Source organism: Carettochelys insculpta, chromosome 4 (assembly GCF_033958435.1).
Source record: "Carettochelys insculpta isolate YL-2023 chromosome 4, ASM3395843v1, whole genome shotgun sequence".
Lineage (NCBI taxonomy): Eukaryota > Metazoa > Chordata > Testudines > Carettochelyidae > Carettochelys > Carettochelys insculpta.
In genome coordinates this window covers 109,234,214-109,256,229 of record NC_134140.1, presented here as the reverse complement: position 1 = coordinate 109,256,229, position 22,016 = coordinate 109,234,214, and the positions used below count along the sequence as shown (strand labels likewise).

Below are 22,016 nucleotides of genomic sequence, written 5' to 3'. Positions count from 1 at the left end.
CAGCTGAAGAGAGGCACTTGAGAGAAACAATCTTTGCCTTACCAGACACAATTAACTGTGATGCTTCGACCCTTTGGGCTTTGCCTTCTGTAAGTTCTCTTCTCCTCTACTAAACTGGACTGCTTCCTCCCATAACTCCAGTGACCTTTTCTAAGCTCTTTGTTTCCAATGACTGTCATCTTGAATGCGATCTTCCCATCTGTTCACATCCGCGTCCATTTCTTTTGAGGTCACACAGACATCCTTGAAACAAAATTTTGGGCATCCTTTGTGTCTTTTTCCAGATGCTAATTCACCATAGAGGATTTTTGTGCCATAAAACCTTCTGTGCCCTAAAACCATTCACATTCTAATGGATTCTTACAGGGAAACTAAAACCACAGCAAATTTATTTGTCAGTTAAACAAATAATGATATGTCTGCTGCTGGTCATGAGTGTAGCACAGTGTGCATGTAGGACCCTACCAAATAAGAATCAGAGTGTTTTCACCCGGTTCTTGGGTAGGAATCATGATTAGACACAGGGCAAGGCAGCAGTGCAGTAGGCCCATTAGATTTAATGGATTGTATATGACTTTCAGTGCTTAGGAAAATGTTGTGTTTAATGTATACTATGAAATTCAAGATCAATAGCATCTCAGCAGTAGGAGTGGGGTAGGAGTAGCATTAGGAGCATGGTAAAGCTTGTTGAGCTGTGCTTCTGAAAGTAAATTTCCTAATAAGGCCTACTGGACTTCGCTCACTGGGCACCGTGTACTGCTTTTGCCTTACTTGTAACGTTTATCAGAGGGGGAGCCAGGTTCGTCCGTAACCGTAAAAATAACAAGAAGTCCTATCCTAACTTATAGACTAACAGATTTTGTAGCATAAGCTTTCGTGGGTAAAGACTGCTTCATCAGATGCAGTGTAGTGGAGATTCCAGAGGTCTAATTAAACAGACTCATGAAAAGGAGGGAGTCTCAGTCAAGAGGCAGGCCAGAGCTGATGAGGTCAGTTCAGTCAGGAAGGGTGTGGCCCACTTCCAGAAGCTAATGTGGAGGGCTGAACACCAGGCGAGGAGAAACTGCTTTTGTAGTTGACCAGCCATTCCCAGTCTCTGTTCAATCCTTTATAAGTAATGTCAAATTTGCAAATGAATTGTAGCTCTGCAGTTTCTCTTTGTAACGTGTGGAAAAATATGCTAGCCAATGGCTCGTGCAAGAAGAGGGCTAAATTGTGCATAGCCTTCAGTAGTGAGTAAGGCAGCAACATACTTTCTCTGCAGGAGCTCCAGAGGCATTCTACATGGGCCAGACAATACTTTATGCAGTGTAAGGGGGGGGGAATTACTGCTAAACTCATGAGAATCCATCTCTGCTACAGTTAGACCTACCCCACCCCAGCTGACTCAGGCTCAAGGTGCTGAGACTATCAGCAGCACTTTGGCCTGTTCTCTACAAACCTGAGTCAGCTGATGCAAGCCAGTCATGGATGTTTCATTGCAGAGGAGCCATACTCTATGGCTGGAAAATTAATTCCATCCCCTTTCCTCCCTCTAGGCATTTTTATCTGGATGGGTTTAATTGACTGACAGTTCATGTGATGTAGTTCACACAATGTGGATGCACCTCCTACCTTTGTACTCTATGGACTAGCCCCCAACAAACCAGAAGGAACTTTCCGCAGTAGGCCTGTATAATGTGGTAAGCACCTTGGGTTGCACACAGCTCTTCTAAGGAGGATGTTCTCAGGCTTCTCTGCACTGCAAGCCCCTTCTGACCACAAAATTTACAACATGACCCCAGGAAGGGGCACTGAAACCTGCACCTGCCTGAGCCCTACTGCCCCAGGTGGGGAGAGCAAAGCCTGTGCCTCACTGCCTGGGATATGTGGCCTATAGCCCAAAGGCTTCAGCCTCAGGCAGGTTGCTTGTAACCCAAGCCCTGCCCTTGAGGACTTGGGCTTTGGCCCCTGGCGGTGGGGCGCAGGCTTCAGGTTCAGGTCCAGCTGCTCTAAACCAGCCCTGGCCACCCCATTAAAATGGGTTCACAACCCACTTTGGGATCCTGACCCACAGCTTGGGAACCCTTGTTTTAAGCGTATAAATGGGGCTGATAGCAGAACACTCAAGAGGACAAATGCTCCTATTTTGCTCATCTCTCCCCCAGCGTTAAAGAGCACAGGGAAGCCTTTTTGCACCCTAGCCTCCTTGTGCACACACACAGGGCTGGATGCAGATTGATCTAGAATCTGTATCCGTCCGTCTTCAGCCCACGTCCAGACCTCCAGCAGCTGACAAGGCTCAGAGCACCATACTTCCTCAATAGAAGTCTCCAGCTACTTCTGAATCTCACTAGCTTCTCTCCTCTTCCCCACTCCCCAGCAGTAGCTGTGGTCCTCCATTCAGGTTAATGATTGTCAGTAGCTAAAGCTACACTTGTGCCACTGTCCTTACCCGAACCCATAGGCTGAAGCGGGGTGGCCGCCTATGCCCTGGGCTTTTGGGGGCTCCGCGGTAGCTGCCCCAGCAGTTCTGTGGATGGGAGGGGGGGATTACCTGCAGCAGGGTACGAGTGCCAGAGCAACCAGAGACAGCAGCAGCCGCAGGGGGTTGCCTCTTCCTGGCCCCCTTGCTGCCTTGCGCTCATCCTGCAGAGTGAGCAGCAGCTTGCTCTGCTCTGCTGCTGTCTCCTGCCTGCTGAGCCACACTTCTCCCAGCTGCCTGCAGAGAAGCAGGGCTCAGCAGGCTGGGATACAGCAGTGGGGTACCACATGATGAATGTGGGAAAGGAAGGCTGGGAGGGAGGCAACCCCTGGTAACTGTTGCTGCCCTCTACCCCAGTAATCCCCAGCCAGGCTGGCTGAGGCGGGGACTAGGGGTCAGGATAGGGGGTGGAGTGTGCCTGGGACCCCATACCTGGAGGAAGGGGAATGGAAATGCCCCAGGCTCTGTCTCCTCCCTTCCCTCAGGACAGCCCTAGTCCTTACCTATTGATCTGTGTTGTCTACTTTACCTCTGTTATGGTGGCCAGGGAGGGTCTTCTGTTTTTGTCTTGTCCATTTTGCAGCCCTACCACTAGCTGAAAGTAGTTTAAGCATAGGAGGGGCTTGGACACAAACTCAACTAGTTTAGAACATAGCAAAGTAAAATATGCCTCATTTAGAAGGTTTGGCTTGCAGTCTTGAAATCCTTGTCAGGAGAGCACCCAGACATGGCAAGAGAGGAGGCTGACTACAAACTGAAGGGACAGTCATTCTCCCTCTTCACTTTATATTTGCAACCAAGTCCCAGGTTTGTAAGGGTATTAGGGCTTGGAAAGGTGCAATGGGATTTTCAGACGTGCCTGGGTACCTAACTCTCATGGGCATGGGATTAATTAAATGAGTTAAAAAAAACCCTGACTTCTACCAGCGTAATGTTCTCATGCAGACAGGACCTGCAGCTTGAGGATCTGTGCTGTCAATCAGCTGCCTGTGGATATACATCATGTAAAATGAGATGGTCACAGATATAATGTGTAGATCTTCTCATGTTTCTGAATTAGAGCTTTTTTTTTAAAGAAGTGTTTAAAAACTGTTTTAGGAAGGTGCTAAAGGCCATTTTTGATTCCAGTGCAGTAGACCCCTGAGACATGCACACTCAAATTGCATGTATCTTGGGTTAACACAGTGTTGCTGAGCCGGTGATTCACCTGGCTCCTGTTAGAGGCAGCAGCCGACTCAGCTGCTGGCACTGACAGGAGCAGCTGCCACCCCTGACAGGAGTGGAGAAACTGCTCTTGTCCGGGGTGGCAGCCTGACTCTCCCTGCCCTTGACAGGAGCAGTTTCCCCGCTCCCATCAGGGGTAGCAGCTGCTTCTGTCAGTGGCAGCAGCTGCTTCTGTCAGTGGCAGCAGCCAAGAATCAGGCTCTCAGCTGCTGCCACTGACAGGAGCGGGGAAACTGAGCAGGGCAGTAGTCTTTGTCACTTTCCTGGCTCTAGTGAGTGGAAGGGAGCCTGGAACCAGGTCAGTTTCCCAGCTCTGTAAGCAGAGGGGAGCCAGACTGCTGTCCTGGTCAGTTTCCTGGCTCTCCCCTCCCCGCCGAGTTGCCCAAAATTTGACTTATGTAGGGACTGTGAGAACATGACCTCTGCGTAAGTCAGGGTCTACTGAAAAGACAAAACTGACTAGTTTACAATGTATGTAATGAAGTCATGTTATATCATGATTGCCTATATATACTGTCAATATATAGCCAACCCTTGCCTGGCGGGGGGTGGACAGGAGTAAACTCCAGGACACCATGTTCTTCATAAACTAAGTAGGTGTTTAGAAGAGTAAAGCAGAATGCAGAAAGTCTTTTTGGTTACAAATAACTTAAATTTTTGAAATAACCTATGACCACTCAGCAGAAAATGGGCTGGCGTGACGTTACCAGAAGAGTTCATGCAGAAAACACCAATATAACATAACATAATGGTTGAATGTATAAACCTCAGAAAGATTGATTAGAAATAGCAGTAACTCTTAGGTTTCAGGCATCATATGCGATTAATAAAAAGTCACGTACAGCAAGTATAAAACAGCAAGACTTAACAAATGAAAATTACAAAGCCATGTTGTTTTTTTTAAAAGTGAACAGAACTCATTTTAAAAGCCCTCCCCCCTTAGTTCCATAAAGTCTATTTGTGCATTCATTACAATTGTGGCATGTGAGAGCGCTGATCCAACTTTAATACTCACACAGCGCAGTGCAAGGTCCATGTTGCTGTTCAGCTAGAGGCAGAATAATAAGCCCAAAGTGCTTAAGCTGAGGTGAGTGAGAGAAGAGAGCTGAGCTCCACTGGATTCTCCTCCCAGTCATACCCATGTGGGAAACTGGAGTAAGAATACAGTCAGATCCTTGTGTTAGTTTATTCTGTGTCTCACACTCTGTTCTGTGGAACTCACATTACTACAAGCAAACCCATGTTCTATGTACGAGGTCTCAGTCCTGCCATCTGTAAAGCACCTTTGAGGTTTGTTGAATATCATCCATGAGAGCAGATGGCATTCAGCTCTTCAAAAGAGCAGACCTGACTCTATATGAGACTAGTACAGCAACTGAAATGGTCTAAAATCGTAAGAATGCAAATTGGGACTACCCCCGGAAATCTCATTTTCATGCTAGCCTGAGGTTAAAGTAATTGATTTTTAAAATCTTCCTATACTTGTTGTGCATGGAAAGATGCCTTTTGTCTTAAACAGATTTACTTTACAGTAATTTTTACTGGGAAGATTACCACTTACCCATCATAAAAAGTTTAATAAATTATAATTACCTGCTATGTAGAAAACTATGACCTAACTCTTTTCATCTCTAAATACTACATGAGAATCTTACATATATGTTGTGTTCATATCATTATACTCCCACATCCCAGTCCTTAGTGGTTATAACTTTGGCAGAGCTCTGTTCTCTTGATTACAGCCGTGCCAGTTTATAACTGCTAAAGACATGCTCCGTAGTCATCAAATCTTCTTCCAGCGTCAATTCTCTCTCTCGCTTTGTGTTGCAAACCAAGCCATTAAAACATGGTGAGTAATTAACATCTCAGTATTGCATACTGAAATTTCAGATACAGTAAAATGTGTAATGCATATTAAACAAGGATTTAGTAGGACTGATGTTATGGTTTCAGGGTTATTAAGTGCAACGGGCCAAAAATCAGACCTCATGCAAGCAGGAGCAACTCCATGCATTTCAGTGGAGTTGCAGCTGCTTACACCAGGCCTAAAGATGACCCAAGAAGGCTTAAAATAAAATCTTTATTTAACACACACCTCTCTGGTTAAGTTAAAGGCCTGACCCTGTAGTCCTTATATAGGTGAAAATGTATTTTAAACTACCAGTGAAACTACATGAAATTTTACTCACGTAAGGAAGGCAGGATTGGACCCTGAGTAATCAGTATGATACCTGCACATACCCACTCCTCCTTCTTCTGTTTTTTTTTCTTTATACACACTGATCTAAAGAAAGCTTCTTTCATGTTCTGATCCTTTTACAGGGCACTGCATGATTATCAGCGTACAAGTCATTTTTTTGTCTGAAGGCAGTTCCGTTGAGATGGTTGATGCTTTCACTAATACCGTCTGACTGGGAGTTCCCTTCATTAGTCATCTGAAAGGCACAACATTTCAAAGCATATGTATATCTCTTTCTCATAATGAACTTTGGCTTTAGGGGTAGGAAACTCTTTGCCTTGTTCTCCTGTTTCAGTGAAATAATTCTGTTCACAGCAATGGAATTACTCCACTTTTACTCAAGTATATGCAAGAGGAGGTGTAGGCCCCATTTATGGTGTTTCTAGAGTAGCCATTAGTGTAGGATCTTTGCCTTAATAGTCTCCTACTGGGAAAGTCCATTATTGCTCTCTAGCCATTCTGGACATCATCCGTAAACACATCCAGCAAAGGCTCATTACGGTGTGTTGCAGAGGTGTCTGTAATATGCATATTTTTCGTGCACAAAGAATTATATGTTTTGTCCAAGAGAAACATTACAATCTATGGAATTCAGTCACATAGTCTGCGCCTGCTCAAAATTATAATGCGGAAGTGAAATCATTGAATTTTTTTGAAAATAATATTTAAAGAAGGGGTGGCCAACATGAGCCTCTTTGCTAGATGAAATGTAGCTCCTGATTGGAGCTGCACACCCAGACTGCTCACCACCACTCTTCACACACATCCCAATACCTGGGGGAAAAGCATGAGGCAGCGGAGGCAGCTCCAATGAGTCCCAGGCATTGGGTTAGAGCTGGAGAGTTGGGGGTCATGTGTGCTTGGCTCTAGGGGAGGAAAAGGATTAGAGCAGGGAGGCTGGGGGTGCCTGGCTCTGGAGGAAGGGAGGGGGATTGGGTTAGAACCGGAGTGGGGGATGCCTGGCTCTGGAGGGTGGGGCGGCGGGATTGGGTTAGAGCAGGGAGGCTGGGGTTGCTTTGCTCTAGAGAAGGGGAAGGGGATTAAGCCATATATTATATATTTTTATGGGACTAGAGATATAAAAATATATAATACATAGCTCTTTGCACTCTATCTACATCTATTTTGGTTCTTTAAGTGGTTGGCCACCACAATTTAAAAAATGCAGCTTGTTACTTAGCTCTTCCTATTTGTTCAATAACAGGAAGGTTACAGATTGTTTTCTCTGTCTTCACATAGATCAGATTCTGATCTCAGTTACATCAGTTCAGATCACTCACACCTCTATGTCGAAGCTATACCACCATTAAAGTCATTTGTACATTTTCCAATACCATTTTTTTAGCCCAAAATGAAAAAAAAAACACATACTTTTCTTTCATGTTGTGCAGTTGCACATCTCCTATTTCCTGTTCCAGCTCCAGTTTCTTCTTCCAAAGCTAAAACAAGCAAAGGTATTCAATAGTCATGCTTTCATTGCCAAACATTGTTATGATAATTGCCCCCATAAAAATATTTAATATCTGTTACTTGAGCTGCTAGCCACTTAGTTACTGCACAGAAAGATAACAAACTTAAGAACTAATTAACCATTTCTAGCACGTCTTTGGAAAATGATGGATTTATTATGATTAGTAGCCTGAGAATGTTGGACATTTACAGCAGAGGTGAAATTTGCAAGCTTAGTGCTTCTGAATACATTTGCCTACAGATCAGTGAATAAATAAAGGGCCTAATTTAGACTTTATTTACTTCAACTGTGGTCGAGGAGTAATCAGTACCGATGAGGAGCAGAAAGTATAAAAGAGCCTTTTGGCTCCCACATTTCTAGGGTCCTTTGGTGTTGGGTCAAATCCCTGGCACAGGACAGAGGAGTCTGCAGGATTTCAGGAATGTCACAGAGTGCACAATTTTCAGCAAATTCTAATGAGAAACCGATGAATCCTATGTTAGAGGTCACTTTGGAAAGTTTAGCCATTTACTGATCTAACACCCGTGCAACCTCTTTGAAGTCAGTCAGCCAAATGCTGTGATTTACACCTTCTTGAACACTATTAACTTCAAAAACCTTTGAGGGGAGGAACTGTGTTTCTAGTGGTACCTCTAACATGGTGTACAGCAAATAGATGGTAATGAATAATGGGATTGTGGCAGAGATAAGTGTAGGACTTGGCCTGCCAGATTTGCACAGATGTAAATAAAGGGCCATATATATAGTGTATAATAAACTGTATTAAGAGGATAGAGCTGGTGAACAGCTCTATCAATGAGAAGGAAACAAAATTCTAAAAGCCAGCTTTTCCCCGAAACATTCCTGCCATTTTCTGGATGCAATGGTCTAGACCAGTGGTTCCCAAACTTTTCATCATTACGCCCCGATTTTTGAGAAACCCTCACATGCCGCCACATCTTCTTTACCATCATCCAATCCCTCTTCTAACAAAAAATTCAATATGTAATTTAAAATAAACACAATAACGTGATATAAAATGTTATTGGAAATTAAAAATAAGTGCAAATAGTTTGTCTTGGCCCCTTGTGGGTGCCTGGTGAAACCCCAGCTGCCTGACCCCTGTGCCAGCTGCTAGAGCTGCCTGTACCAGCTGCCGGCCCAAGCTCTGTGCTGCCAGAGCCACCCATCCAAGCTGACCAAGCCCCACTGTGCTGGGGCCAGCCACTCGCCCACCAGCCCGAGCTGCCCAAGCCCTGCAATGCGGGGCCAGCTGCCCAAGCCCCATGAGCCCCACAAGCCGGCTGCCCGAGCCCTGTGAGCCCCCCCATCCAAGTCCCCTCCTTTGCCCCAAAGCCAGGTACCCCCAGTCTCCCACTCACTCCATCCCCCTCCCACAAGCCAGGCACCCCAGCACCCATCTAACTCCATCCTTCTCCTCCTCCCACTCCCCTCCCCAACCCCTCTCCTTTGCAGGAGGCAGCTAGCTCCATGTGGGACTTTGCTGGCTACTTGCTTTTTATAGTGGCTGCACTGGGTCGCCCACGTAAAATGGCAGGGGCTGACAGCTGGAAACAAAGGCCGGCTCTTTCTTTGGGTGGGGGGAAATGACGGGGGGGGCCTGAGTCACCTTGTTCTCCCCTGGAATTTCTTCATGCCCCCTCAGGGGGCATGCCCCCCTGTTTGGGAAACCATGCTATACATTTCAGTGTGTGTTTTGGGGGGTGTTTCCTGCACATCCTTTGAAAAGGAACAAGGAGGAACAATCAATACTGAACGCATACCCATGAGGAGTTCATCAATTTGGTTCACTACGAGCTTTGCGTCTTCCATAGTGAAGCACATGGGTGGTTTAAATTTCAGAATGTTTCTGTGGGGTCCATCCGCACTCAGGAGGATCCTCTGCTCTTTTAATCTGTATGGAAAACAAATGAGCCACACACAAAAATGCAGCTAGGTGCACGTGTCAGGATTCAGAGAGGTGCATCAGACCAAATGCTGATGTGCTGTACATAGACGTAGCAATGCTGATATTCAGGGAATTACATCTGCTTACACCAGGTCAAGTTTTCTAATGCTAAATCAAAAGTTATATCAATTTCCAAGTTAAGTTTTGTGTCTACATCTACTAGAGTTAAAAAACAAGCCTCCTTAAGAAAAGATGGGTAAATGGTCAGGTTGAGATTGTCACAATGTGCTTTGTGCATGGACACAGAAGATAAATATTTACTTGTAGATGATATGCTGGGCTTCAGCTGTGGCAGGTGTTCTCTTTTGTTGATCCTTTACCAGATCTACTCCAACGAACAAACCAATGCCCCTAGAAAATAAACCGGGGAAGAAGGGTAAGATCCATTGTACAATAGAAAAACCTTTTTCTCTTGCACAGGTAACACAGCTCTGACAATTCCAGCAGGTGAGTCAAACTATATGGAGAAAGATACCGTATGTTCATGTCCTAAGTTCTTCAAGACTATTTGTAAAAGTATACATGGAGCTGGCTTAATAAGTTTTCTTTGTCAGTTAAAGAGCAAAACTGTTATCTTCTGTAGGTCCAAACAACCTGAAAGTTCGTTGCCTTTTACACTTACAGCTTGGACTGGGATTTTAACTCATGACATGAATAAAATAAAAACCCAGGAAATTATAGGAGATCTCTTTTTTGGATAATTTACAAATAAAAACATGGCATAATCATCCCTTACAATTGCCTCATTTTTGTCCTCTCTTTGTTATTGGGCTACCAAAATAACCACTTCTCTGTCCAACCTTTTGCTGGGGAACATCTTGATTGTATCGTGGGGTACCTACCTGACATCTCCTACTAAGGGATGTTTTTCCTTTAGTTTGTTCAGCAGCTCTCTTAGATAATTCCCTACTTGTATGGCATTTCCTTGGAGATCTTCTTTTTCAATTATGTCGAGCACAGCCAGGCCAATAGCGCAGGACACCGGATTGCCTCCAAACTGACAGCAAGGACAAAGAGGAAAACAAAGTGATTGACATTCTTTTCTGCCTCTGTCCTTGGGGGGATTCACTAATGTTTCCCAAGTCACTAAGTTGGGAGCAAAGCTTAATGAAAGGGAACTGAGGCAATATTGTACTTAGTCTCTGCTGGGTTGCTCAAGCAAAAAAAGGGGTGCAGGATCCTCCATCACTTGTCCCTCTTCTCCCAACCTTGTAATGAAATGGAGTGCAGCTAAGATGTTCTTTCCCACTTGTTGCTCTTCAGCCTTGGGTGCAATAACACAGCACCACAGGACCCGCGATGCTGCATCAGCCCTAAGGTTTATATCCTCCAGCAGCTGTCATAGATCATGGCCAGTTTTAGTTGCTTCTGAGTCAGCTGCAAGAAACTGCAGCAGACAGATGTCGGGTAATCTCTCCCATTTCCCTCTCCCGCCACCCCATACACTTCTGAAGGTCTCATCTTAACTCTTAATAGTTAGAGAACAGTTTAAGACCCAAAATATGAGGCTTTATCTTCCTTCCAGCACTCATTTTTGGCATTAATTATTATAACTCCGGATATTCTTGTGATCTATACAAATATAGCATCTCCCCTTTTTTGGTTGATTCAGAAGTTGCACAGCTATTGGCCTGCATCACCCCATTTCTTTTGGCCCAGCAACTGAGAGAGAGAAAGGGATGCTGGCACTGACAGTCTACAAACCTTCCATATGGAAAAGGTAAGATCCATGTTCAGTATCCTCTCTGTGCGTGAACTCAGCTGGGCAATGTGAGCCATTATCTTCTACTGGCTAGGGTGTAATCAGGCCTGGTGATGGTTTGTGTGTGCGGGTGGACAAAGGAGGCAATCTTCAAGAGATTTAAAGGGGTCCAGAGATCCTGGAACCCCATGCTCCTTTGAATTGCTCTGTGTTGCTCCGATGGCAGGCCAGGTTGGGATGGGGGACACACTGTGGCCTATGTGACACAAGGTGCTGACTGCTCAAGCCTCCCTCGCTTCTGCCCATGGAGCCACTCCTATGCCTTGCCTCTGGGCCCATCCATAGTGGCGGTTGGTTTCACTGAGTGTAATGTTAAAGAAGCATCCTTTTAAAGAAGTTGGTGATCTGCGTCAACCACAATGGTAGCATTTCCAAAGTTCTTAGCAAACAGCATTCACTGCATCCCCATTGACAGTCCCACTGTCACTGCCCATCTAAAGCCTAAAGGACTCACTCTACAGTAACAGAACTCGGCTGCATTTAGTGACAGGACTCAGTTGCAACAGAGGAGATGGCAGACATCTGACTGAACAGGCAAGAGGAAATCAAAGGGAGGCTATTTAGCTGTCCTTGAGAAGCAAAGAAATTAAGGGCCTCATGGCATTTGTTTTCTCAGTGGGAGCTGCTGGTTGCTGAGCACTTCTGAAAATGCAGTCACTTCATTTTTAGGTCCATAAGTGGGAATGGCTCTTCTGAAAATCTGGCCCCAAAGGCTGATACTGAATTTTTTTCGGTTTAGGCCCTCACAGTTCTCCAGCTCTGCCAACCCAGCATCTTTTCCAAGCACTGAATGCAGACTAAATTCATTGTAGGAGCAAAAAGGAAAGTGCTCATCTGGAAAGTTACCGTATTGAAATACTCCAATCCAGAGGCACCGAAGGCTTCAGCAATCTCTCTTGTTGTAACCACGCACGACATTGGGTGGCCATTGCCAATTGGCTTTCCCATAGTGACAATGTCTGGCACGAAGTCTTTGCCTTGCAGCTGGAAGCCCCAAAAATGTTTCCCAACTCGACCAAAACCAACCTGGACTTCATCAGCTATGAAGACACCACCTGCCTGATGCACATATCTGGAAACAAAAGGAACAGACCAAATGCCACCCCCACATAATAGGATTGTCATGTCCAGGCCTAATTTTAGCACAAAGGAGGGTGTTTTTGCAGAAGTTTGATTTGATTCAGTCCCTGCATATTGAGCATACAATTTAATTTCAAAGATTTCAGACAAAACCCCACAACTACATTTTATGGTTGATTATGTAAATTACTCCATTTCATGTCCTTTCTTTGCTTTTTTTAGTGACATGCACATATATTGTATTTTTCAAGTGATTTGCAACTAAAAATTCCATTGGACATGAGTTATGTAATGGCATTTAAAAGGTGGAACAAAAACTACAGATGAAAAAAAATCCCATCCCTAATGGATTAATAAAATAACCCTATAGCTTCAATCTATGCCTCTGTGTAACTCAGCTATGCCCATTCCAAGTATTGTACATACTCTGCCACTTTCTGGAAGTAGCCTGCAGGTGGAATTATTTGGCCTCCGCAACTCTGCATGGATTCAGCAATAAAGGCCGCAATCTACACAAAAGAAGATGAAGTAAGAGCAATGTTCCTGTATCTAGCCTCTGCAAATAAGCTAATGCCTCCAAAAAAAAAAAATTGTGAAGATTCCAGGCTGGGATGGACAGCTGTGGTCTGTTGTTAATGGCGATGGCATACAATTTCCATTGGAGTGCCTGGATTTGCCAACACCGAGGGTCACATTGGCAGCTATCCAGAAATCAAAGGGCCACATCCAGGACCTAATTCAACAACCACTGATGTCTTTTTGGCCTCAGTGGGAGTTGCATTAAGCTCATGCAGACTTATATAAGGTCTGTGTAAATTTACATAGAAATTTCAGTTAGAAAATTGCCCCAGGGAGAGGACAAGACAGAGCTTACATTTTTAGAACACCTTGGCTATGCTCACCCCTGCCTCTGACAAATGACTGGACAGGGAATATATTAGGGCAAGGCACTTCACAAAAGAGACTTTATCGATGAAGTAATTGCAGTTGCTAGGAATGAAAAAGGTAGTTATTCCAAAGCAGGTAGGGCAACAGCAGCAGATCAGATACACTGGTACATCAAGTTTCACATTCCTTCTCAACATTAAGTCTGTGCAGCCCAGGGTTACCACAACTCTCCCGAGTGTCACCACACGTCTGCTGTGTAACAGATTGCCTCCCCCACTGCTTGTGCAACCCTCCCTGAGCATCAGCAGGTGCACACGAGCTGGCCAGCAGACTGATCTTCCTGGAAACAAGGCCAAGCAGTAATGTGTAAAGAAGCGTACACTACATTCGTGGAGGCATATTACTGCCAAACAGTACGAGGCTCCCCAGAGTATGTGAGACTTTAGCCTTTATCACAACTTGTCCTGCCACCGGTCTATGGCACCAAAACCTATGAAGATATGCAAAAAAAAAAGGGAAAAAAGGAAGAAAAGAAAAAAAAAACAGTCAGTCAAAAAAAAGAGAAAAAAAATGAAGAAACTAAAAGACAGGGGAGATAACCCTTTGGACGAAAAGGGGACTGTCTGAGCCAATGTCCACTGAAGTCTTTTTACTGGCATCAGCAGGCTTCAGCTCAATCCCTAGCAGTCTTTTAAAAAAACAAAACCCCTCAGACATGCTAAGGAAGCACTGAGTAACTGATGTTCTAAATCATATTTTATGAGATTGGGGTGGGGCCTATCACCAACTTGTGCATGGATTTCAAGCTACGAGGTGTGAAAGTTGAATACGTTTACCTCCATATACTTGAATGCAATGGTGAATTTTGAACTATGCTTTTCCTCATTTATCTCTTCTCCAAGCAGTGTTTTTCTACATAGCCTGTCTAGGACTTTCACCATTATCGCTCAAATAGGACTTAGAAGCTTGACTGTGTTTCAAAGGCTCAGAGAATAGTGAATTAAGCAACTGTGCATTTACTTTGAGTCTAGTCTCCTATACCCTTTCATGGATGTTACTGGGAGCTACGAAAGGGCCTCAAGAGGAAAATGGAAGAATACAAAATTCACAACAGAAGAGGGAAGCGCAGAAAAGGAGAGGAAATTGTATTGTACATAATGATGCTGATCTTTTGTCTCCTTTTCCCCCTATTCTGTTGCGAACAGATGTAGTTTCATTACTGCACATGAACAGGGCCACATTGTTTCTACAGCATGCGACAAACCTTGCGCCCTTTTTTTTCAGCTTCTTCAATAATCTTTTTCACATCATCTGCATAAGCACTTGCTGGATCTGGGTGATCTTCTCTGTATTTTCCTCTGTAGATATCTGGAGAAGGAGCCTGAAAGCAGCAGAGCTTATTTCAAATGCATGTCTCCTTTCAATATTCACTTTCTCTTGGACAGGGGCCAGTGTTTTTCATCTGGGGTGTAACTCTATAGAACAAATACCATTTCTCTCATACATATTGAAGTTTGGATAGTCTTAATTTCTTCCATGAACTCCATGTAAACTATGAGGAGTCAAAGTTTGTATCATGTATCACAGGAAAACAGTTTTCTCTGGATTTCGAACATGTATTTGCACTTCTCTTCCAGGGCATATTGGTAATTTACTTGTAGGAAATACAGAGACAAGTACCTGTATGAAGGCAGGGTTATCCCCATTATTTAAGTTTAACTCATTCAGGAATAACCAAGTGGCAATTACTCAGAGTGATCTCAATTCACTTTCCCCAGTGGCAGCTGTAGCCACTTAGACCTAACATCCTCACTTGAGGTCTCCTGTAGCCAGTTCTGGTCCTAACTGCCTCCATTTGTTGCAGACTGGAAGATGCCCCTTCTTTCCAGGGGACACTTGCACTTCAGATGCACTGCTGGGTTCCCATTCTGTGAGAGAGGGGGCAGCTTTGCTAACCCCTGCACACTGCATGGAGAAGAATCCTACGGCCAGGATAGGGTCATTAGAAGGTAGAAACCTCTTGGGCATAGAGAGCTGCAGAACCAATTATAGAGTGGTGTAGTCTGGGATATAGTCACACATACTATTTTAGCCTGGAAGCTAACTGTAGCTTTAATTAGGTGAGTGTTAATTTCCCAACAGCTGTTTACTGATTTCTTTACCTATAACTTCATATATTGTTCTATACAAACTTCATATATTGTTACCTTGTACCACAATTCATGGTAAGAGCACGAGGGAATTCAGTATCAAAGCTAATGAAAAAGCCACTTATTACACATCCAGCAGCAAATATTTTTGCTGAATGTAATCCTTTGATATAAAAGCACAGAAGTGTACTGTGTGACAGGTTAGGAATACTTTAATCTATGAACATAAAACCGGCATGGGGCAGGTTTTGGAATGACTCTAGAGGAAGGAGGGGAAAAGCCACCAACAGACAGTAATTTATATGTCATTGAAAAAATACTCACCACGTGCACAAACTCTTTTTTGCCCTCCTTTCCCAGTTGATTAAATTTATATGGACTAATGTCAATCAGAGAAGAAACATGCCCATGGTAAGCACTGTAATGGGAGTTAAATGCAAAATCGTGATTCTTGAGATTTTAGACAAGCTAAAATTCACAACTATACACAGCCAACCCAGAATTTAAAAAAGAGTACCCAGAAACATAGGAGCTGTGTTTATGAGGGCTACTCAAGTTCATTTGGTTACTCGTGAACCTAATGTAGACAGTGAGTGTTTTATTATTCACTTCAGCACAACGGGATCGGAACCAATAAGTCAGATGCATTCCTGTCACTGCAAGGCGAAAAAAAGTTAGTGTCTTCCTAAATCCACCTGTTACAATGGCCTGGTGGATTCTGAAAGGCTGTAGAATCGCTGGCAACAAGTACATCTTGACCACTATCCTCTTCCCCCTCCATGCCCCTCAGCCATTCATGTCCCACCTCTGCTCCAGCTATGGCCTGTCACATGCATTTATGATATGTGAGTATCAGGACTGGCTTCACTGGGGAGGTATTCCACAAGGGCCCTTTAAACCTGGGATTCAGTAAATGTCGTCTGACTTGGGCACACTCTGAAAGGTGGCTGCAAATCATACAGGGACACAAGTGCTCAGATTTGAGCCACTTAATTATGGAGGCATAAATTTTATACCTGCCCCACACAGCAAATGGGAGGCTGAGCATCAGGCCTTTTGAAAAGTTATTTGTTAATGTTGTAGCACCAGTTTGGCCACTGTGAATCACCATAAGGGGAAAAAGTACCCCAAAAGTTACTTGAGTAAAAGTACAGATGCTTTTGGAGGAATGTACTTCAGTCCATGTCACCAGGGTTCCTCTGGAAAACTATTTGAGTAAAAGCATGCACACATGTGCACATGCACAAACAAATGACATATCTAGATGGTATTCAAGTACCCAGAAGTGAAAGCAGTTGCACTTTTACTCAAGTAACTTTCTGGGTGCTTTTTCCACCTCTGTGAATCACACGGTGTGTGTCTTCCATTTAAAAGCAAAAACCCCACTGCATAAATCTCCTAGCCTCCCCAGAGTCCCTACATATCGGGAATTGTAAATTTTCTAATCCTGTAGATGTCACACAAGCAGTGTCCATTGAGTGCAGTTCTCTGGTTGTTTGCCTTCATAAGCATGAGATATCTGGCCTAGTTTAGGACATGTACAAGGGTAGATTGGGCTTTCAAACCTGTGTTCCTTCATAAAGTTTACATGCTGTTGTCAAATTGTATCTCAAAACCTAGATAACATCAATTTAAATGGAATGTTCTGTATCTAACTATAATAATGTATAATCCTGCCATGAATGCAGAGGACAGGACTAAATCACCTCTTGAAGTCCCTTCCAATCTTATGTCTCTGTGAAGACAACAAAGCTGATCGTTCACTGAACTATGCCAATACATCTGGATAGCAGTCCCCTCTAAAGATGCCACAGGAGTGGCTAGTTACATTCATAAATACTGTTCTGCAAACTTACTGGTCAAGGGTGATCACATCTTGATGTCCATGATACTGCCGAGCCAATCGTAAGGCAAGGTCATTGGCTTCAGAGCTACAAAATAACATACATGTTAGGGGACTGTACAACTGCAAAATCTATTGCACCGCCAGGGCTGGGTGGCTAGCAAGCACCTATCAGTAGTTTTAATTAAAAAGAGAAATGAGTATGGAAGTGATGAATACAAACAATCAACACAGCAGGCTTTGTTACAGAGATTAGAATGCTAGGATTCAGAACATGAATACAGCATAAGAGGGAAAACAGCTCTTTGTATATGCAGCAAACAATGACATGCTTTCTACCTCAGCCCTGTTTGCTTGTGGGCTTTTTTTCTCCCCTTTGTACAGATAATGCCACTCCATACATCTGCCAGCAGCTGACAGAACAACGCAACTGCCACTCATCTTAAAGTTACAAAATGCACAGCTGCTTCCCTGCCTCTGCCTGGGTCAGTTCCTGCTCAGCATCTTGTGACATCATCGTTACTGCAATATCGCCCCCTTTAAAATGCAGTTCAACCCATATACTGTACACCAACAATTCATTTGCAAAAGAGCAATAAGACTTGTGGTGGGGAATGCATATCACTCAGGGGCCACATTATAGCAATATCCGAGGAAGGATTTTAGGCAGTACTGATGCATGCAAGCTCCCTGGCTATGCTAAATACACAGATCCACTTCTTCAGAGGTGGACTGGGATAGATATTGATGTATAAAACAGCGTTTAGCATTTCATACTAGCAAAAGGACTGTTGATTAAAACAGACCCACACAATGCCTCTGTACAGATCAACCAAGGAAAACTAAGTAACTTTCTCTGAATTTTATTTTTGGGTTTCTTCTTCTTTCTTTTGATTCTTCTTGTTTATAAATACACAAATTTATTGTCAGAAGAGACAGGGTGTCCACTCTTTTGCTGTAGTCTCCTCTAGTTGATATAGAAAAGGATAATGACTTTTCATATGGTGAGTCAAATCTGGGCCTAATGAAGTCAATGGAAAGACTGCCATCCACTCCAATTGGAGCTGGATTTTTCCTGTTAAAGACCAATCATAGCAATCGTCAACCATGAAAGATCCACAAAGTGAGCGAGTTCTCCAGGTATCTACGCTGGGGATTAATTTGGTACAACATATATATGATTGGGAAACTGGAAGCTGAATGCATTTGAAGATGCAGTTTTGTTCAGTGAAACCACACATTTAGCATTGACTAAAAGAATTGTTAAACATTTTAGTTTATATGTAGTTTCCCATTATTTACATGTTGTTTGTTTCCCTTTTGCATAAGCTTGGCACAGACAATGAAAACAGACTAATCCATTTCACGTTGCTTAGGCTCAATTTCACTTTCTGGTTTTCATGCACTGAGACAGTACAGCAAGGGGAGGTGATCAAACACTGCACAGGATATTTCTGAGCTTGACAAAACACAACTCCAGGATTTTTATTTAAAAATTATGTTTCCATGGAAACATTTGTGTTACTTTTGTTAAACCCCATTTTTCCCACTGTTTAAAATTTGGGCCCAAGTTGACCTGGCAGTATCCTTGTTAAACAGCAATAAAATAGTGTCAATGAAAAATTCTTCAGACGTACCCAGAGTTAACAAAATAACAAATGGAGAGTTTCTCTGGCAAGGTGGCTGTGAGGCGCTTAGCGTATTGGACAAGGTTGTCATGCAGGAATCTGCAATTGGTGTTGAGCAGTTCCATCTGTTTCACAGCAGCCTTTATCACATCTGGATGGCTGTGGCCAACTAAACAAGGCAAATTATTAATAATTACTGAGAGGTAATCAGTTATGAATCACACAGAGGCAGACTGGGCGCTCTCCTCAATCTCCCACAGCCCTGAAAAAAGGATCATCCGATTTCTGATGAGAATGACAGTAAATTTAATCAATGAACTTTTTGTACTTGCCGTGTGCGACGTTGTTGATGCAATCCAGGTATTTTGCGCCTTTCTCATCATACATATACTGCCCCCGAGCACGCACTATCTTGATAGGGTCCTTAGCAAAGAAAACTTTGCATGATGGTCTAAAAAAGTATAAAATAATAATATTTCAGCTTGCTCAGTTGTTGCCCTTCCTTAGAATCTTGAGAGTCGATGACCTTCGGGGCTTAGGAAAACAACTGAATCCCACATACTCCTGCACTTTGAGCACAGGCAAAGTTGACTTCAAAGATACCATTACCTTCATAGGGACAGCTGCCAAAGTCCAGGGTATACACTAATATATATCTGTGAAGTTGCAAAGCTTGAAATATTAAAATTATGAACATCATTCAGTATATTATAAGTAAACAGTGCCATCTCTTCCCTGAAGTGCCTGTGAAACAGACCTAATTTTAAAAAATATATATATCTGTGGCCTTAACTATCTCATTAAAAGGACTGGAAAGGCTTCCACTGGTTGCAAAGGGTACAGGAGTTGGTCCTTATAACAAGATCATTTTCAAACCCCTGCTTCCACATCTAACAACTTATCTAAATGGTGACCCTTACAGAAAATTAATCCAAATGAACTAAAGGACTGCTCTGAAAGTACATGCCTGTGAGGATGTGCTTATTCAGAGTTGCAGTGGCTAAACTTAATAATGACCCCTTGGATTTTGAATAAAGCACCCCCCCAGGAATTTAATAGGATTTAGCTAATCCAGTTTAAAACATAGCTCAAATTAACATTCCCAGGTGTCCCAGTGTACAAACATCCTCTGTATAGTTAACCTGTGAGCACAATGGAATGAGCACCATCCTGTATTCTTGGATGGCTGGCTATGTTTGACTGACAGTCTTATTAAGTTACACATTATGAACATTTATATAACATTAATCCTGGATATAGGATTCATTTTAAAGATTTTTTTAAAACAACATATTGCTAAAATTCATTGCACAGTAGAAGACTATGGTGAATTTGATGTATGAGATTTATAGAGTTCATATGTTAAAACAAAATACCTATAGTTTTAGAAGTGCTGAATTTGTCCAGGAACATTTTATTTTGTTTCATAGTTCAGGTTTCTCACATCTCTGAAAACTACCATCAAGTACAGTGTATTAAACAAGTTTGTGTTTGAGATTGTGTTTGTCAGGAAGAGGCAAAGTCTAAATGCCTGAATTACAAATTAAGGATCTAACCTTCCCCTGGCTTGCTTTGTAATTTTATTCCCCAGTTATCTACCAGGAGGTACTACCTAGATATGATGACTTAAATCTGATATAAGCAAACTCACATTACTTTGCAGCCAAAACAGAAAGCATCAAGGGAAGATGGTCTACCGCTTTAAGGATCACAGCTAGGAAATGCCAAAAGCCCCTGAAGCCACAGATTACCCACAGAATGACTCAGCCCTTCCTACCTCTCAGGTGGGAGATCTACATTCTATGTCATTTCCAGGAGGGATCAGACCCTTAAAGCCAAGATCCCATGGGAGGTGGTGTGCTCAGTTACAGTGCTAACCCAATTAACTTCAGGCCAACTACCTGGAAGGCGCAGGGCCAACAGCAGGCAGGATTTCCCTTGTCTGCGGGCTTGATGTAAGAGCAGCTGTTTACCACGGTCACCCGCTCCCCAGAACTGTTGCTCGCTGCCCTGCCGCCAGGGAGCGCTGTCTAATTTGTAGATTATGTTAATTTTTGGAGCGCGTTGGTGTTTTTTGTGATGGTGGAAATGATTGCGGCTCCGTGCAGCACAGGACACTTTTATTCATCACTGTCATTGGGTGGCAGTCCCGGGCACTGGGGCCAGGTGGGTTAGCGCGTAGTGGTAACACTGCTCCGAGCTTGGATTTTGGTCGTTCGCATAGGTCGTGTCTGTAATTAAGACGGAAGCGCACTAGGTGGTCGCTGTAACAAGAAGCGTTAGGAAACGACTCTTCTGCACGCCCCCTTATGGGGGTGGGGGATTCTGGCCGGCAGCAGCGATGATCCCCCGCGTTTGTAGGTTTCAGGACCTGACAGGTGCAGGCGGAGCCGCAGCGGCTCTGCCTCCTGTTTGTACCGGCTATTGCCGAGGGCAGAGCCCCCACGTGCAGCGTGGAGAAGCCGCAGCTCAGCAGCAGGGACTGCAGGTCAATAGCTCACGTGGCAGGTGCAAAAGGGTTTCGCCACGTGGGGCAGCTCGGAAGGCTACGGACACAGCAGCCCCGCACCCCCCGGCCAGCCGGCGCCGCGCTCACCCGATGTGCTTTCTCCTCAGCGCCAGGGTCTCCGCCTTGCAGTACAGCTCACTCATCCTGCCACCTCCTCGGCCCGGCCCGGCCGCCGCAGCCGCCGCCTTGGGACGTTACTCTCATCTTCCTTTTTATCGCGGCTTCTGCTCTGCCTCCTGCCAAACCCCTCCTCTGCTCTGCGCCCTGCCTACCGCTCCTTTGCCCCCTCCCTGCCCGGGAGAAACCTCCCTCCGCCCATCCCCCGCGGCTGTGCCACGCTCTGCCCTAGCGCTCTGGCAGGGCTGCCTTCAGCTGCGTGCGGCTTCCATCATTCACAACTTTGGTCAATGGTGTTCAGCCCCCCAGCAACAACCAACCAACCTACCTACCTATTTCAGCTGCCTCTATGCGTTTCCTTTCCCGCCCCCCAGTGGAGGATATGCCTCAGAGGATCAAACATCACCTTTTTTATTCTCCACCTAGCTCCTCTTCACTGCAGGTGGCTGTGTAATAGGCCTCTACAAATATTGGCTCATGTATTAAGCCCTCCTGTTGCTATTGCTTTTTTATGCTATGGTGTGGTTGATTTACTTCTATGGCTGCTTCCATAAGGAGGCAATTTGAAGCAGGCAAGTGAGGTGCTAATGTGCATATTCAGCCTCTCATAGGCATTATGGTGGCCATGCGAATTCCTAAGTTCAGACTGCAAATTGCAGACTGACAGTGTAGACATGGGCAGCTTTGAAATAA

General features: G+C 44.1%; 1 protein-coding gene across 1 annotated transcript; it reads right to left on the bottom strand.

Annotated features, from left to right (window-relative positions):
• Positions 1-3,911: 3,911 nt before the first annotated feature.
• Positions 3,912-21,436, bottom strand: ETNPPL (ethanolamine-phosphate phospho-lyase). Its single transcript, XM_074993462.1, has 13 exons — positions 21,294-21,436; positions 19,030-19,148; positions 18,707-18,866; positions 17,083-17,157; positions 15,551-15,644; positions 14,341-14,457; positions 12,615-12,697; positions 11,955-12,180; positions 10,189-10,343; positions 9,608-9,697; positions 9,162-9,292; positions 7,299-7,366; positions 3,912-6,123 (listed from the first exon to the last, which is right to left on the bottom strand). The coding sequence occupies exons 1-13, from the start codon at positions 21,347-21,349 to the stop codon at positions 5,989-5,991; spliced, it is 1,509 nt and encodes a 502-aa protein (XP_074849563.1). The 5' UTR covers positions 21,350-21,436; the 3' UTR covers positions 3,912-5,988.
• Between the last annotated feature and the right edge of the window lie 580 nt (positions 21,437-22,016).

Coding starts and splice junctions, on each gene's coding strand:
- ETNPPL (XM_074993462.1), bottom strand. CDS start 21,349: ATGAGTGAGCTGTACTGCAAGGCGGAGACCCTGGCGCTGAGGAGAAAG. Junction 10,344..11,954: donor GATTGGAGTATTTCAATACG/GTAACTTTCCAG, acceptor CCTTGCTGTCAG/TTTGGAGGCAATCCGGTGTC. Junction 9,293..9,607: donor GCCCAGCATATCATCTACAA/GTAAATATTTAT, acceptor TTTTCCATACAG/ATTAAAAGAGCAGAGGATCC.